This window comes from Lathyrus oleraceus, chromosome 4 (genome assembly GCF_024323335.1).
Source record: "Lathyrus oleraceus cultivar Zhongwan6 chromosome 4, CAAS_Psat_ZW6_1.0, whole genome shotgun sequence".
NCBI lineage: Eukaryota > Viridiplantae > Streptophyta > Magnoliopsida > Fabales > Fabaceae > Lathyrus > Lathyrus oleraceus.
In genome coordinates, this window is record NC_066582.1 from 75084485 (window position 1) to 75104077 (window position 19593).

The 19593-nt window shown below is 32.5% G+C and overlaps 1 protein-coding gene across 3 annotated transcripts; it reads right to left on the minus strand.

The window, feature by feature from the left end:
* Positions 1-616: 616 nt before the first annotated feature.
* LOC127135225 (uncharacterized) lies at positions 617-2060 on the minus strand. 3 transcript variants are annotated; one of them, XM_051062001.1, is made up of 2 exons: positions 1715-2060; positions 617-951 (listed from the first exon to the last, which is right to left on the minus strand). In XM_051062001.1, the coding sequence occupies exons 1-2, from the start codon at positions 2020-2022 to the stop codon at positions 696-698; spliced, it is 564 nt and encodes a 187-aa protein (XP_050917958.1). In that variant the 5' UTR covers positions 2023-2060; the 3' UTR covers positions 617-695. The 3 variants fall into 3 exon arrangements, with proteins under 3 accessions (XP_050917958.1, XP_050917959.1, XP_050917957.1); XM_051062002.1 differs by having other exon boundaries at positions 617-874; positions 1703-2060; XM_051062000.1 differs by having other exon boundaries at positions 1703-2060.
* Between the last annotated feature and the right edge of the window lie 17533 nt (positions 2061-19593).

A 19593-nucleotide genomic window follows, 5' to 3' on the forward strand; every position in this document is an offset into this window, starting at 1 on the left:
TGACTATTCTTTTTAAATCCATTTTTTAAATTAACTTTCAACCCATCTTAATTGTCTTCCAAAAATATTCCAAGTTAATATTAGGAAAAGATTTGCAGCATAACTTTTAATTCATCTGGACCTTCTCTTTTTTCATTAACTTCTCAAAACCATTTGAAATTAACATTTCAAATCTATTCAATCTAGACATTTAAATCCATTTCAAATGACTTTCAAACCCAATTTTAACATTACTTTTCAAAACCATTTTGAACATTTGGAAACCATTTCCATTGACATCTCAAAACCGTCTAAATCCATTTCAAATCCATTAACCTTTAAAAGCATTTTACAAAACCATTTCAAAATAATCTTCAAATCCATTTCAAATTTGTGTTTATTGACATTGAATCCATTATTTCCATTATTAATCAACTCTTACTCAAACCAATCTTCAACACCAATTCCAAATTAACTTTCACATCCAACCTTGAAAACCTTTCACTAATTCAATTTAATTTCTAATAATCATAACTCATTGACATACAATTCTTTTCCTAATTCATTTCCAACCAATCTTTCATTCATTTCCATTTAAATTACAAATTAATTACTAGAGCTATAAGTTCCAAGCCAATGATTCCAATCAAAGTCCATTTAACTCAAATTAATACATAACTAATTCCAATTTCATTAATATAAATTTCATTCAATGTTTAAGTTTCATTAATATAAATTTCATTAAACCAAATCAAGCCAGTAGGATCTCCAACACATTGCAGCTCATGAAAGCTCTGCAGAATCAGCCCAACAACTTGTTCAATTTGTGCATAACACACCAACCAAAATCCTGCAGCAAACATAACCCTTCCAATCTCCAAGACCTTCCATCCACCTGCATAATTCATGAAGCAAACTTCAAAAACTACAATGCCAAACGCGAGACATGAGCATAACAGGGAAAATTGGAACCTGCAGAATCCAGGACAACCAAAAGTTCAGCAGAAAATCAAAAGGAATACTTGCACCGTTTACACATACATGACTATAATAGCACATAACACATCATATTGCAGTTCAAGCATAGTTGAATTCATTCATAAACAAACTAACTAACATCCATCACTAACATGTTTACTTGATACTAACATAATTCAATATTTTTCCTAACATATTCCAATTAGCTAAACCAAATTAACAGAGCAAACAAATAGTTCAATCTAACGATTAACTAAATGTAATTGAGAGTTAAAAAAAATTCTCTCATTTCTAACAAACTGCCTTTGTAGTGAATTTCAAATCAAATTTGAGTTGAATTTCTAACTAACTAATTTTTCAGTTCTAACAAACTATTGAATCTCACTGTCATTTGATCAAAATTTCATTTGCATTCGTAACAATGTTTTCATTACTATAAATTCACCCCTCATCATTGATTTCAAGGGGAGCTTTTTCCAGATTTTTCACACTTCAAATCCTCTTTCTCTTTCACCTTTCCCTCTCAAATCTCTATCTACAAATCCTCATAATTTGCATCAAGAACACGCAGCACATGCAAGAATTCACGTAACAGAGTTTCAGCAAATCGTTCTTCACTCACACACAAATTCACGATATACCTCACTTCCCTCTCATTCGTATCTGACTCTCGCACGCGAATAAGAAGAAGAAGAAAAGTGAATCGAAATCGGAGAAGGAAGAGATGATGTTCCTCACGATATACCTCACGATGTACCTATTTACAATCGAAACTTCAATCCGGTAAGTTCCTCGATCCATTTTCGATGATGTTTTTTCATTTTCAGTTACGATCCTGAATGGAGTTGGTGATGGCGAGTTTGGAACGCGACTCGGTGATTGGAGCCTCGTTCTTCGGGTGGTTCGCTGCGATTGGATTTGGAGCTTGAAACTATTATGAAAATGTGATGCTCCATGGTGATTACTGAAGCACGACGATGTTTGACGCGAGAGGAAGAATCTGAAACACGATGATGCTGGTGGTTGGACTGGATACGAGCATGAAGAACGCGCGATGTTCGACATTCATAAGCGGTTTATGCTGCTTACTGATATGGTTGGGTTTGGGCCTAAGGCCCAAATGTGGTTGACTCATTGCCATCCTTTGTTTGAGCTAGAATCCTATTGCCCTTGGGTTGTTGGGCTTTAGAGTCCCAGGCCCAATGGTATTTTCCTTTTCTCACCCTGAATTCCATTTCAGCACCCCCTGGCTCCTTAACTAGTTCTAATTTATTTTAAATTATTAGCTAATTATCCTTAGTTAATTCTAATTGATCCTTTATTTTTATGCTTATCTTGTACAAGTTAATTTGATTAATTGGAATTAGGTTTTTCACCATATAATATCATATTAATTTTAATTAGGATTAAAAGTTCTCATTAGTTTTAATTAAATCTTGATTAATGGTGTAATTAGATATTAGATCTAGGCAAATTTCTAGATTAGTTTGATTTTATCTCATGACATTAGAATCAATTAGGCTAGTTTTGATTAGGTTTTAATTAGAACTTCATTCAATATTTTCCTAATTAATCCATTTTGGAATATGACCATTTTGCCCTTAAGATATGGAAAGTCTTATTTTTATACATGTTCCTTTTAGTTTAGGGCCTTAATTAGAATTGTCTTATTTTACTTAGTTGACTATTTTAATGGGTTTATCATTATACATAGTTCAACTAATATTTTCAATCTCACTAATTAGTGTTGACCAAAGGTCGCTTTGGTCAATCAAATCCTTTGTATTCTGGTGTAATTCCCCAAGTCTATTCAAGTGATCAAAAGACCCTTGATCACTTGATATGGCAAGTCCATTGTGCTCAAGCTATGTTGGATATGCTAAATCTCAAAAGCTCAAGACCTCAAGGTTCAAATGCAAGATCAAGACTCAAAGTCAGTGGCGGAGCCAGATAAAAAAATTTGGGATGGCCGCTAACGTAAAATAAAGATTATAAATAAAATGTAAATAGTATTTTAAATAAAACATTAAAGTTAAAATAAATACAAAGTTAATTACTAAAAATTTAAATTACATGACTTAAAACTACCTTAAAGTAATGCTTTACGCGTTCCGAGTGACTAGAAATCGTCAATAATTGACTCCGAACTAATGCTTGCACTAATCTCCCTTTCAATATATACTGTCATACTATCTCCAAGAAACTCATCATCCATCTTGTTTCTCAACCTAGTCTTAATAATTTTCATTGCTGAAAAAGACCTCTCAGTTGTGGCCGTAGAAACGGGAAGAGTCATGATAAGACGAAGTAGTCTATCAATCAAGAAGTAAGTTTCAGCCTGTCCAGATGCAACCAATAAGTAAGTTGATAAATTATTCAAGTTTGATGCTTGACGAACAACAAATAAAAAATGTTGGAGTTGAAATTGTAAATTATTCTTCTCTTGATCACTAAAATCCATAGGATAATATTTTTCAACTAAAGAACAAATAGTATCAATGCTAAAAGCTTTATATTCATCCTTAGGAGATAAAGAACAAGAAAGAGTTAACAAATCCATTGCCTGCTCACTGAATATGCTATTCAACTCTTGTAACTGTTTGTCAATGGTAGTGAAAAGGATTTCAACTTTAAAGTAATGTTGAATTGTGACTTGATTCTCTTCAAGACGGGAACGTCCAAATCTTGTTGTTGAATGAACATCATTAAGATCAGGAATCTCAATACCATGCTTTTCACAAAAAGGTACCACTTTGGTAAACAATATATCCCAACCATTTTCTCTCAAACCTTGAATAAGATGTTTTGTTGAACGAACCAAGTTCATAGCATTAACTACATCTTGATTATTTTTTTGTAAGGCTTGACAAAGCATATATGTTATTCCCATGATTTCTTTCATCAAGTGCAAAATAAATATAAAATTAAATGCCTTCAAGTAATTGTAACAACTATCTGCATCCCCACGTGTAGCATAACTCCCTCTATCTTTTGCAATTTTTTTAAAAACTAAACAAGTTGCTTCATACATGTTTATCAACCTAGAAATTGAATCGTAATGTGATCCCCAACGAGTATCTCCAGCTCGTTTCAATGTACCAACTTGATTTGCACCTTTACCAGTTACAATCTCATAAATCTTTAACAAATAAGCAATTTCTTCTAATTGGGCAACTTGTAACTCATCATGACGCTTCATCAACAACGATACAAAATTTGGAATCACCAATTTCCTCACGAATACTCTTTTTCACCCTACTAGAAAGAATTTGCAAGAGCTCTTTTTGAATTTGATGTGAAGTATACTTGTAATTTTTTGGAGCATTTTCCAACACAACTTTTGCAACTTCATCATTGTAGGATGTTAAAAGTTTCAATAACTCAAGAAAGTTACCTTGATTTCTTGATTTGCTACTTTCGTCGTGACCCCTAAAAGCACAAGCTTGTAGTGTTAACCAACGAACAGTGTCAATTGAAGTCTTGAGTCGTAACCGATTATTCATTCTTTGACTTGAACTTTGCACTTGAATAACATTTCTAATATGACCATCTTGATTCAACAAGTCTTGACAAGCTTTCATTGCATTGTTGTGTGGTGAGCAAGGATCCTTCCCTATGTGTTTAAGAAAGGAACAATATTTTCCATTCCTAACTTTCTTCCAATTTCTAAAACCCATAGAAATAAAGACAAGTGATCAGGGACGTCCACTTAGTTTTTTGCTAAAAAGGTAACATGGTAAGCAATATGCGGCATCTTCAGATGGTGAATATTCTAACCATGATGGAAATATGCTAAACCAAGTATGTTGAAACCTTCTCGGATGATCCTCGTTATCGGACAAAGGATAGTTTTCTAAATGAATTTGATATGAACCTCATTTTAGATAAGCTTTTCGTATTGCATCCACTTGATTTGGTGGATATTGCCAAATCGGAGGACGCTTTCCAGGATCGCATTCCAAAGAATTTTCAAAATCATGATGCTCTTCAATTGTTGGATTCTCAAGAACTGTTTCAGATTCAGATGTCGGGATTATCATTTCTTCATCTCTCTCTTCTCTTTCAATTTCACATGCTTTCCTTTTGAAAAAAGAATCAATTTTCCTATTATTCATCTTTACTCTTCTTATAATATCATATCAGATCCAAAAATCAATTTAGAGAACATAAAAATTAAAAGAGAAAAAAATTAATAAACTTAATTAATCAACTTTAATCCGTTTTTAAATACCGGTAACTTCACTATTAGAAATTAGCAGCAACAATGATTAAATAAACCTTATTACAGTGTATAACTATATTTGTAAATTACAGTGTTATGAATTGACTTAATAAACCTCATATAGATTAGTTTAACACATCAAGAAAGAAGAACCCTAAAAATCTCAAAAACACAAATCAAGCAATCACTTTAATTTGTTACTTTTTATAAAAGAAGAATGAATAAAGTTTTTTACCTATTAGATGCCGATCACTTTAATATGTTCCGATTTCGGTGCCGGTAGCAAACCCATACGAGAAAGAAAGGAAAGGTATGAGCTTTTTACCTTATCTGTATTTTAACCTAACTTTGAATGAAAAAGAAAAAAGAAAAATTAATTTTAATTTAAAATAAGGATGTTTTAGTAATTTAATATATATGAATTAAAAAAAAAAGTTGAGAGGTGGTCGTGGCCTTCCCACGTCCCCCCTCAGTTCCGCCACTGCTCAAAGTCAACATCAATCAAGCATAGCCAACAAAGTGGACTATTTCTAAAACACAACAAAGGTGTTGACAGGTGTGATTTAAATTGTACGCCATGAGCCTTAAGTAATGAGGAATGATAAGATGGAGTTTCTCCTACCTTTGTCTAGAGTGACTTTGCATACGGGGCGTAGGCCCTAGCTATTCAAAGCATTCGTCCTTGTTCATAGACTTTAGTGCAATTTGAATCATATAATTGACAAGTCTTCTTCAAGCATCAATCATTCAACATTTCTACAGTGAAGCATCATTGCACATCAATCCTTCTTCAATAGTGAAACACCATTACTCTCCTATTTGATTCAGTACCAGACTCTCATCCTCGATGTTCATACATCTATTGGAATCGTCATCTTAGGGTCACATACTCAGTTCTCAATCAATTGCCTCATGCATTTCCTATATAATTATGACTTTGGCATTCTTTATTCTTTCCCAATAAGATGTAGACCTTGGCATTCAACCCATGGAGTACATACTCTAGCTTTATTCTTTGCCTATAAGGTACAAACCTTGGCATTCAACTCATGGAGTACATGTTAGAATAAGATTTAGTTATACATCTATACCTTGAGTTTTGATGATAACGATATTGTATTTGTATGAGAATAATTTTGGTACCCTAATGGTTGTTATTGTGTAGATTTAACAACCAGTTCTAATTTTGATCATATGATGTGCAACATCATCAGTTTCTGAACTTTACTTTCTAAATCCGCTTTTGCGCCTACCATTAGAAATTCTGAAAGACATCAATATTTTTGTTGCAATATTCTTTCTGCTTCTGTGTTATTTCACCCATCAGAAGCTTATGAGGAGACACTACATTGTTGTTGCAATGTTCTTTTAGTTTTTGCTTCTGGACGTGACTCTGATCACCGAACTTCTGAAGAATTACAAGCTTCTGAAGTTATGTTATGTAGCTGAAGATTCTGAAGATCTCAAGATAGACGATTGAAGTTATCAAGGTTCTAACTGAGGATTCTGAAGACTCTGAAGATTATGAAGATACTGAAGACCTCAAGCCAGACTACTAACACTGTCAAGGTTCTGGCCCAAGGTTCTGAAATTTTTGAATCCATCTCTCTACTTCTTCACTTCATGTTTCAATCATCTTTCATCAGAAGCCAGTGAATTTGAAGATAAGATCAAAATGGGAACATGATCAAATAGTACATGGTACAAATTGAATAACCTTTCCACTACCTGATTTTGTGGGTAAGAATAGTACTATACATCACACTTGTCACTAAATTTGTGGGCGAAAGGATAGTACATGCTATTATTCCTTTCCCATCCAATAGTGGACAGCCTCTCAAAGGAGCTTTCCCCATTTTGCCCTCCAACGGTCACATGCTTACACTATATAAGCATGCCTTGAAGACTTGAAGAAAATGCTGATTTGCACAAGTATTTTGACAAGCTATTTTTTCTTTGTGAAAATCTATCATTCTTTGTATACAATTTTCTTTAAGTGTTTGTTATTCATTTGTGTAAAAATATGCTTGTATAGAAGCATTTTGTAACACACTAAATATTCTTCAAATGACTTGTTTGAGTCTTTAAAGTGGTTATCCTTGAGAAGACAAAGAAAGTTATTCATTGTGAGTTCTTAATGAGACTAAGGTTTAGTTGGATCCTTGAGAAGACAAATAAGGTTGTTCTTTGTGTTTATTGTAATCTTTTTATTATAGTGGATTAAGTCCTTGCGTATAAGGCAAAATCACCTTGGTGGGTGGATTGGATTAGCTTTGAGTTCAAGCGAACCAGGATAAAAATCACTGTGTTTGTATCTCTTTGTTATTAACTTGTTAGTGGTGTTTTTGTTTTGGAAAAATCTTTTGCTTGTAAAACCCAATTCACCCCCCCCCCCCTTTCTTGAGTTTTTCACACGTTCAATTGGCATCAGAGCTCCGGTTCTGATTGTGATAAAAAGTTTTATCAACACCTCACAATGTTTAGTACCGATCCAGTTGTGTGAGAAACAATGATTGTTGTTAATGTTGTTAATAATAATGATAGAGATCATTACAGTGCAAAACCTCATATCTTTGATGGTGAAAAATTTGACTACTAGAAAGGCATAATAGAAAGTTTCTTTCTTGGTTACGATGTTGATATCTTGGATCTCATAGTTGATGGTTATGTCACCAAGTAAATGTTGAAGGAAATATTTTAGAAAGAAGTGTTATGTCTGATCAACAGAAGAAAGACTTCAAAAATCATTATAAGGCCATAACCATATTGCTTAATGCTATCTATTATACGGAGTATGAGAAGATAAAAAACAGGGATTCTGTCAAATCCATCTTTGACTCTCTAAGAATGACTCATGAGGGAAACACTCAAGTAAAGGAGACAACGGCCTTTGCCTTAATCTATAAATATGAGGCTTTCAAAATGAAAGATGATGAAAATGTTGAGACTATGTTCTCAAGGTTTCAGATGCTTGTCACATAGCTTAAAGTTCTGGACAAAGGGTATTCTACAACTGATCATGTCAAGAAAATTATCATAAATCTTCCCAAAAAATGGAGACATATGGTAATTGCATTGGAGTTGGCTAAGGATCTTAACATCATTAGTCTTGAAGTACTTGTTAGTTCTCTAAGAACTCATGAGATTAAGTTAGAAGAAGATGAACCTCAGAAGAGAGGTAAATCTGTAGCTCTAAAATCCAAGCCTGAGAACACTGGAGCATATCAAGTTAAGGAAGAATCAGAAGGATCTGATGAAGACTCAGAATATGATGATGAGTTATCTCTAATCTCAAAGAGAGTCAATATACTCTAGAAACATAGGGAAAGTGATCAAGGGATATTCAAAGGAGTCAGAAGGACTGATGGTCGCTTTGAATCTTCATTTGTTCAAAAGAAGCAAACTTCTGGAAAAGAAGTTATCTGCTTCGAGTGCAAGGATCTAGGTCATTAGAAGAAGAACTGTCCTAAGCTAAAGAAGGACAGAAGGCCCAAGAAGAACTTGTCCAAAGTAAAGAAGGGGTTGATGGGTATTTGGGATGACATAGAATCTGAAGAAGAAGATTTTGACAAAGAAAAAGCCAACATTGCACTGATGGCAATTACTGAGGATCCCATAAGCTCTGAGGAACCAAAAGACAAGGTATTATCATATGAATCTGATTCTGAAGAAACATCCTTAACAACTCAGTTGAGACACCAATCATGGTACCTAGACAATGGATGCTCACGACACATGACATGCAAAAGGTCTATGTTCCAAGATTTGGAACTTAAGCTTGAAGGCTTCGTTGGTTTTGGAGGAAACCAGAAAGGGGAGATCATTGGCTTTGAAACCATTGGTAACGGAAACTTCCTTCTATTACTAATGTTCTTTTAGTTGATGGTATGATGCATAACATATTTTCTATTAGTCAACTTAGTGACAATGATTATGATATCATCTTTAAACAAAAGTCTTGTAAGGTTGTTAGTCAAAAAGATGGCATAATCCTTTTTAACGGAAAGAGGAAAAACAACATTTATAAAATTAGATTTTCTAATATTGAAGATCAAAATGTATAATGTCTAATGTTTGTTAATGAGGAGCAATGAGTCTGGTATAGACGTTTGGGTCATGTTAGCATGAGAAGGATTTCTCATCTAAATAAGCTTGAATTAGTCAGAGGTCTACCAAAACCGAAGTTTGCTTCAGATGCTCTTTGTGAAGCGTGTCATAAAGGCAAATTTTCTAAAACATCTTTCAAAACAAAAACTGTTGTTTCTACCTCTAGACCGTTAGAACTTTTGTACATTGATTTGTTTGGACTAGTGAAAACTTCTTCTATCGATGGAAAGAAGTATGGATTGGTAATAGTTGATGACTACAGAGACATTGGACACGGGTAAAGTTCTTAAAGCACAAGGATGAGTCACATTTTATGTTTTCTACCTTCTGCTTACTAGTGCAAACAGAAATGAATTGCAAAATAGTCAAAGTCAGAAGTGATCATGGTGGCGAATTTGAAAAAAACATTTTGAAAATCTTTTTGATTCAAATGGTATTTTCCATGATTTCTCCTGTCCTAGAACTCCATAGGAAAATGGAGTTGTAGAAAGGAATAATAGGACTTTGCAAGAAATAGGTCACACCATGATCCAAGAAACTGATATGGCTAAGCATTTCTGGGCAGAAGCAGTCAGCACAACGTGTTATATTCAAAACAAGATTTCTATCTGACCTATTATGGGTAAGATTCCTTAAGAATTATGGAAGAACAGAAATCCCAACATTTCTTACTTTTATCCTTTTGGATGTGAATGTTTTATGTTAAACACTAAAGAAAATCTTGGCAAGTTTGACTCAAAGGCACATAAGTGTTTACCGTTATGATATTTTGTACGCTCTAAAGGCTATAGAATCTTTAACACAAAAACACGAATTTTTGAGGTTTCAATTCATGTTAGATTCAATGATAAGCTTGACACTAAAAAGTTAAAGCTAGTTGAAAAATTTGCAGATCTGAAGACTAATCTTTCAGAATCCAAAGACTCTGTCTCTGGAGAAAAAGACTCAGAAGGAAAAGCCAAAGAATCTAAAGAAATAAATCAACTAGAAGCAATAGCTGATCCAGCTCATCAGAAGAAGAGCAAATCAAGAACTACTCATTCTGAAGAATTGATTCTAGGAGACAAGAATGCTCTAGTCAGAACCAGATCTTCATTCAGACCTTCTGAAGAAACTCTTATAGGTTTGGTGTCTCTGATAGAACCCATGTCTATTGATGAAGCTCTTCTGGATAATGAGTGGATTCTGGCTATGGAAGAAGAACTGAATTAATTCACCAGAAACAGTGTCTAGGATCTTGTTCAGAAACTAAAAGGTTTCCATCTCATTGGAACCAGATGGGTTTTCAAAAACAAGTTGAATGAGAAATGAGAAGTTATATGAAAGAAATCTCAATTGGAAGCACAAGGTTATAATCACCAAGAAGGTATAAACTATACAGAAACCTTTGTTCCAATTGCCAAGTTAGAGTCTATTCGTATTTTAATTTCTTTTGCAGTCAATCATAACATCATCCTTTATCAGATGGATGTTAAAAGTGCATTCCTGAATGAATATATTTCTGAAGAAGTATATGTGCATCAACCTTATAGTTTTGAAAGTTTTCAAAATCCTGATTTTGTATTTAAACTGAAAAAATCTTTGTATGGTCTAAAGCAAGTTCCAAAAGCTTGGTATGATAGACCAAGCAACTTTCTGTTGGAAAATGATTTTACCATAGGGAAAGTGGACACAACTCTCTTTTGAAAAACCTTCAAGAATGACATTCTGGTTGTGCAAATATACGTTGATGATATTATTTTTGGTTCTGCTAATGCGTCGTTGTGCATGGATTTTGCTAAGTCTATGCAGGAAGAATTCAAAATGAGTCTGATGGGAGAACTTAAGTTCTTTCTGGGAATCCAAATTGATCAAAGATCAAAAGGCACCTATATTCATCAAAGCAAATACAAAAAGGAACTTCTGAAGATATTCAACTTATCAGAATGCAAGCTAGCAAAGACTCAAATGCATCATACATGTATTCTAGAGAAAGAAGAGGTAAGCAGTAAGGTAAATCAGAAGCTATTCCTAGGTATAATAGGTTATCTTCTATATCTAACAGCTTCTATACCTGATATATTACTCAGTTTCTGCTTATATGCTCTCCTCCAATCAGATCCCAGGGAAACTCACTTAATTGTTGTTAAGAGAATCTTTAGGTATCTGAAAAGTACTACTAACCTTTGTTTATTTTATAGAAAATCAAGTGAGCATAAATTAGTAGGCTATTGTGACGCTGACTATGCTAGAGATAGAATTAAAAGAAAAAGTACTTATGGAAGTTGCCAATTTCAAGAAGATAACTTGACCTCATGGTCCAGCAAGAGACAATCAACAATTGCACTCTCAACAGCTGAAGTTGAATACATTGCAGCTTTTGGATGTAGCACTCAGATACTCTGGATGAAGAGTCAGCTGGAAGATTATCAAATATCTAAGAGTAACATTCTTATTCTATGTGATAATACTTTTGTTATCTGTTTATCTAAGAATCCTATCTTGCATTCCAGGGCTAAGCATATTGAAATAAAACATCACTTTTTACGTGACTATGTTCAGAAGGAAATTTTTCACATAAAATTTGTTGATACAGACCATCAATAGATTGATATCTTTACAAAACCCCTTGCTAAAGATAAATTCATATTCATTCTGAAAAACTTATTTATGAAACCTTGTCCAGAATGAAAAGGTGTATTTCAGAATGCTACGTCTTCAGAACTATACATATATAAATTAATGTATAAATCTAAACATGGGGTAAAATGTGTTTATTTATGTTACTAATATTTATTTATACAATTAAAACAATATTTAGAAATATTATGTTATTAGTTGATATTTATAAAACTAAATAATTGCATAAATATTTTTTATAAATAATGTCAAAACAAGTAATATTTACGTACAGGAAAATATACGGTTGATCCAAATATTTGTGTATATGAAAAAACTATATTTATGGTTCAAATGTAAATAAAAATATGTTTTTTGTTTGAAAATAATAAACTTTTTTGGTTAAATAATTTTGAGATTAATTGAAATACACTGTCAGTGTAAAAGGGTTTTACACCATCAGTTAATTATAGACGTTGGATATTAAAAGAAGTTTGACTTTTATTTTAAAAATCTATAAAGTAATACAAACGGGTGATGGTGATGAACCGACGGTGTAAAACTTTTTACATTGGCAATGTATAGTAATTAATCTCAATAATTTTATCTTTAGATACAAATATTATTTTTAATTATCTATCATTGATGAGTAGGATATTTTAATATTTAATACTATCTTAACTAATTTAGTATTTTTTTAAAGAATTAATAATTTAAATTATTAATTCTGTAAAAAAATATTAAAAATATTAAATTAGTTAAAACAATATTAAATATTAAAATATCCTAATCATCAATGACAAATAATTAAAAATAATATTTTTATCCTAATCACCAATGTCATGTAAAAGTGGAGGGGGGCCATAAAAATCTAAAGATCATCAAAATTTAGGGATCAAAATCGTTAGTTTTATAATAGAGGGATCAATTGTTTAAAATGCCCAAATTAGGGGATCTAAAGTGTATATTATATTTTAGAAAGAAATATGCGTTACACACCAGTACTCATGCGAATGTACGACATCCTGACCAGAATACACGCGAATGCACGAGTTATTACATTTTTTTGTATAATTAAAGAAAATAAAAGTAAATATATTTAAAATAATGTATGAATCCAAACACGAATAAAATGTGTTTATTTATGTTACTAATATTTATTTGTATAATTAAAATAATATTTAAAAATGCTATGTTATTAGTTGATACTTATAAAACCAAATGATTGGATAAATATTATTATAAATAATATCAAAACAAAATTAATATTTACATACGGAAAAATATACGGTTGATTCAAATATTAATACATATGGATAAACTATATTTATGATTCAAATATAAATAAAAATAGTTTTTTTTAATAATAAACTTTCTTGGCTAAATAATTATCTTTCTATTTTTTTTATTACATTTTAACAAATGTGCGTAACATATCAGTACCCATGCAATTGCACTAGTATCCTAATCAAAATCCGTGCGAACACACATGTTATTACATATTGTACCATTAAAAAAAATAAAAATAAAAATATTTAAAATAATTTATGAATCCAAACAAGAAAAAATATGTTATTTTTTTTATTATTTATGTTACTAATTTAAGATACAATATTTTTAAAGATAATATATGAAAAAGAGGGAGTTATATATTATTGATGTAATCATTTCACTAATACATATTATTAATGATATATATTATTTTTAAATTAATGAGTGAATATTAATATTATTTTTTGTAAATGGAAAAAAAACTATCCAATTACATTTTATAAATAATGTTAAAAAAATAAAATAATACTACATACAAGATAATATACCGTTCATCCAAATATTTTTATATATGAAAAAATTATATTTATAATTTGTATATAAATTAAAAATATTTTTTTTAAATAATAACTTTTTTATAAAATAATTTTGTTTTTCTTTTCTATATTTTTATTATATTTTAAAAATAAATATGCTTAACACATTGATAGTTTTAAAAAAAAAACTACCAAACGTGAGGGGTAAAAAAGGTATAAAGTAAAATATCACAAGTACACGAATGTGAGCCAGTGAACCATTATCTATATTTTTTATGCACTGTTGAATTGTTCATGCATGTGAAGATTAGGCTAGACATCTTGTACATAAATTCGGTCTTATGCCTAACCAATATCAGATGCTGGAACAATCAAATTTAATGTTTCTTTAGTGATTTTTTTGGTCGACATGATATATTATAGGTATAAACTTCTCACCACCATTCACTTTTTTAGCTACAAATTATAAGGCATTCACGTGCACGTAGGGAATATCACCCTACACGTGTTATTTACACATTGGCTTTTAGAAACCATGAAGAATAAGAATATAGTACTCTTTTTAAAATAGTGTTTTTTCTTTTACAGAAACACCTTTTAAAACAGTTACTTATTTGACACAGAATAAATATATTATAGATCAGGTAAAGGATCAAGGAATATTATATTACCACAAAATTGAGAAACGGTTAATCTGGTTCGTATCAAAAGTTGCTTTTTTGTGGATGTTGATGTTCTCATTTTCTCGAGAATCATGCATATGGTTAATTTAGAGACTGTGATGGTACTTTTTCCTTTTTTCTTTAGAATGGTTAATTTATTATTTAACATGGCAATTGAAAGTTTTCTTTAAAACATATCATCAATTGATTGAGAGTAATTCTCTAACAGTTTTTCCTTCTAGACAGATAAACATATTCTCTAACCGTTATTTCTCAATAATCTGGCCTATATTTTACAAGAAGAAACTAAAAACAACAGTATACTAAAGTTATTTGATATTTTCATTTTAAAATTATTTTAAAAGATTAATTATTATGCATGATTAGTGTATAAAAATCTACAACGGTTTCATCACTATTATTTATTTATATTATTTTATAAGTGTTTAAAATAAAGTTAATTTTCTCCTAACATTCAAATCTATAATTAATCAATTGTATAAAATCTTTTTAGTTTATTTCAATTAATTTTTTATTTTTAATAGAATTGATTAAATATTTTGATACCCTAACAAATATAAAAAAAATAACTGCATTTTTAGTATGATGAATCAAGTTAAACTCTGGGTTGTGTGATATTTTTTTTAAATAACCATTATTTTTAAATTATATACTAAAATAATTGTCTTTTTAAATTATTTATTAAAATAATTGTTTTTTAAATAAAAAAAGTACACGTCTAATGCAATAGTCATATCAAATGGTGCATGCTTTGTAATATTGTGCATGCATGCATCAATGTTGTAAAAACGATACCGGAATAATAAAGTATAATCGGTTTCTTGATCGGTAAGAAATCCACAAGGATAGAAAAAAGGAAGCACGAAGAACACAACAAGTTGATTATAAACTGTTATTCTTTACTTTCTCTTTGAAACAAGATTACAAGTGTTACAGAATAGCAAATAACTTCTCTCATCCTAATTAGGATTTGTGTTATACAATGATGAGAGACTAGTATGCTATTTATAAAAAAACTAACACACTAAACTAATGGGCTTTTACACACATGCACATTGCACAAACTAACATAAACGATTGAGCATAACAAACAGACTCAATTCGACATGCCAACAATCTTAGCATATTTCGACTACAACATGTGAACATACTTCGACGACATGCCAAGGTCCTGTCGAATTGTCTAACCAAGAAGCTACCCTTCAGACATACTAGAGTTCAATCCAATATCTCACAAATCTCCATCTTGGGACAAACTCTATAACATCAATAAACACTAGCTTTCTTAATGTAGCTTTATCAACTGCATACAATGGAAAAACTTATAACTTGGTAATGTCTTGGTGATCATATCAACAACATTGTGATCTGTCAGAATCTTCAGCACTTGAACTTCTCCACGCTCGATTACTCGTCTGACGAAATGCAGCCTCACATCGATGTGCTTGTTTCGCTCATGATAGGCTAAATTCTTCGACATCTGTATAGCACTTTGACTATCACATTTAACAATGATAACTTGACCTTGAATTTTTAGCTCATTAGCAAAACCTTTAAGCCATAATGCTTCTTTCATAGCTTTAGTGAGGGCGATATATTCCTTCAGTGGTTGATAAGGCAACAACCTTCTGAATTGTTGCTTTCCAACTGATTGTTGTGCCAAACATAGTGAACACATATTCAGAAATAGATTTTCTGGAATCCATACAACCTGATAATCAGAGTCGACATACCCTTCGATTTCTATTTTACTATTTTCACCACATGCTCCACCATAAATTAGGACTCTATTCAGAGACCCATTTATGTACCTTAAAATCCACTTCAAGGCTTGCTAGTGAGCCTTTCCAGGATTGACCATGTATCTGCTTACAAGACTTACTACATATGCTATGTCGGATATAGTATAGACCATATCATACATCAAAGAACATATTATGTTAGCATATGGGATGTTATTCATATAATCTCTTTCGACCTTAGTATTGGGACACTGATATGTACTCAACTTGAATTGAGGGTTTGTCAGAGTCACAACAGGCTTTAAATTCGACATGCCAAACTTTTTGAGAATCTTCCGTAGGTATGTCTCTTGAGATAAGCATAAATTTGACTACTTCCTATCTCTTCCGATGTCAATCCCAATAATCCTAGTTGCACCTCTCAGATCCTTCATATCAAACTCCTTATTGAGTTCAGCCTTTACCTTCATTACATCCTCGATATGGTTGTTTGTTATGAGAATATCATCCATATAAAGAAACAAAATAAAAAATGTATTTCCAAGTCAAAATATGAAGTAAACACAGTGGTCGAACTAACTTCTAATGAAACCTATGTGTGCCATGAACTTGTCGAATCTCATATTCCACTGTCGAGGAGATTGTTTCAGTCCATATAAAGATTTATTCAACTTGCACACATAATCTTCCTTTCCCTTTTCTGCATACCCTTCAGGTTGCCTCATCAGGATTATTTCATCTAGATCTCCATACAAGAAAGCAATGTTCACATCCATTTGTTTCAATTATAGGTCGAACTTTGTCACCATGGCAAGTAACATTTGAATGGATATGTGCTTCACAGCAGGAGAGAACACATCATTAAAGTCGACACCTTCTTTCTGAGTGAAACCCCTTACGACCAATCTTGCCTTGTATCTCTTCGACGTCACTCCTTTCATTCCTTCCTTAACTTTGAAAATACACTTACAATTGACTAATCTAGCCCCAACAGGTTTCTTGATTGGTTCCCAAGTGTGGTTATCATGAAGAGACTTCATCTTATCACCTATGGCCTTCACCATTCAGTCTTATTTCGACTCCTTATAACTTCCTTATAGTCTCTAGGTTCTTCATCTAGAACCTCACTTGCAGATATTAAGGCATGAGTTATGAGATGTGCATACCCAAGTCTTTAAGGCGGCATGATGACTTTTCTCGACCCATCTCTTGCCAACAGGTATCATTGATAGTTTCCTCAACTTCCTCAGTATCTTTATCATTTTCTACTTCTTATTTAACTTGATCTAGGATATACAATTCAGCATCGACATGCTCCACCTCAACAAGAATCTCTTCATGTTCCAGCTCTTCTTCATATATTTGTGCACTTCGACTAATGTCATCAGTTTTCTTGAAAGACATCTCAGCTTCATTGAAAATTATATCTCGACTGGTGATACACATCCTGTGACCTGGCTTTAGGCACCATAATATATAAGCTTTAACTCCTTCAGGGTATCTCATGAACATTCATCTTAGAGCTCTAGGTTCGACCTTATCTTGCCTAATGTGACCATAGGTTATGCAACCAAATGCTCTAAGTTTGTTGAGATCTAGTGGATATCCCAACCAAACTTATTCAGGTGTTTTCATATCTAATACAGTCGAATGTCATTTATTTATCATATATGTTGTTGTCGAAACAACCTCTGCCCAAAACACCTTATTTAACCCATCACTAGTCAATATGCGTCTAACTATTTCCAAAATGGTTCGATTAAAATTTTCAGCCAAACCATTTTATTGAGGAGTACCTGCATTAGTTTTGTGCCTTGCAATACTAGAGGCTGCACAAAAATTGTCGAACGCCTCATTGCAAAATTCAAGGCCATTGTCGGTTCTCAACCTCTTGACCTTTCTTCAAGTCTGATTTTTGACTAGAGTCTTCCAACTTTTGAAGTTCTCAAAGGTTTCATCCTTAGTCTTTTGGATGAATACCCATAGCTTTTTGTAATAATCATCAACTATGGATAGAAAATACTTTGCTCATGAATGTGATGGGCAACTTTCAGGCCCCCAAAGATCATCATGGATATAATCAAGGGATCCATGTGTTCTTTGTTTTCCTTTATTAAACTTCACTCTGCAAGATTTTCCAAGTACACAGGGTTCACAAAACTTTAGTTTTTTGACTTTGTCTCCACCAAGTAGATTTTGTTTCCCCAATTCGACCAGACCACTTTCACTGACATGGCCCAATCTCATGTGCCAAATTTTTGTATTCGACTGAGGTTTTGTGGATAAAACATTTGCACAACCACTGACAACTTCAACCTCAAAGGTATACAAGCCTTGTTTCTTCACGCCTCTTAAGACGTCCTTCGAACCCTTCATGACTTTTAGAATACTTTTCTCTCCTTGGAAAACATATCCTTTCTTGTCGAATTCACCAAGAGAAATCAAATATCTCTTCAAATCAGGTACATACCTGACTTTAGTCAACAACCTTATTGACTCATAATGAAGCTTGAATCTCACAGATACAACACCTGCAATCTTGCAAGATTTATTGTTTCCAAGCAATACAGATCCACCATATTGATCACATAGTTCCTAGAACAAATCTTTGTTTGGAGTCACGTGCCAAGTGCAACCTGAATCCATAATCCATTTTTTACTTGAGTCGCCGCTTGAAACCACAAGAACATCAGATGAGTCGAAATCATCTTGAACAATGGTTGTGTTTCCATTATCCTTACCTCCGTGATCTTTCATGCGTTTAGGGCACAATTTTATTGTATGATCCTCCTTCTTACAGTGATAACATCGAATACCAGATGCATTACCACTATAAAACTCCTGTTGACTTTTACCCTTCTTCTTGTCGAACTTGCCATCTCTCTTTGTGAATTTTTACTTAACCGACAGGCCTTCACCAATCAAAGATGGCTTGTGCTCCTTTCGTTTGTTCAAATCCTTAGAATACAAGTTTGATTGAACTTCTTCAAAGGTTAGAGACTCTCTTACATACAAGAAAGATTCTTTGAAGTGAGCATGTGATTTGGGTAAAGCACACAACAACAACAACGTTTGATCTTCATCCTTGATCTTGACATTGATATTTTCAAGATCAAGAATAAGCTTGTTGAACATATCCAACTGCTTAACTAGAACTTTTTCTTCACTAATCTTGAATGAATACATATCTTGCTTCAGGTAGAGGCGATTAACCAACGATTTGGTCATGTACAAACTTTCGAGTTTCACCCATAACCCCAACGCCACCGTCTCCTTCAAAACCTATAGAAGAACCTTATCACTAAGGCTCAATAAGATAGCGTGTGTGGGATTTCTCTACCATAGTCATTTTTTCTTTGTCTGTTAACGTAGCGTCCATGGCTTCAGCTCCCTTTAACGCTTGTAAACAACCCTATTGAACCAGTAAGGCTTTCATCTTCAAGTGTCACAGGCCGAAATCATTCACTTAGGTGAAA

Bases quoted from the DNA above. Each gene is read 5' to 3' on its own strand.
- LOC127135225 (XM_051062000.1), bottom strand. From the start codon at position 2,022: ATGTCGAACATCGCGCGTTCTTCATGCTCGTATCCAGTCCAACCACCA. The intron at 952-1,702 runs GTATATCGTGAG...TGGATTCTGCAG, and splicing joins GTAAATAGGTACATCGTGAG to GTTCCAATTTTCCCTGTTAT.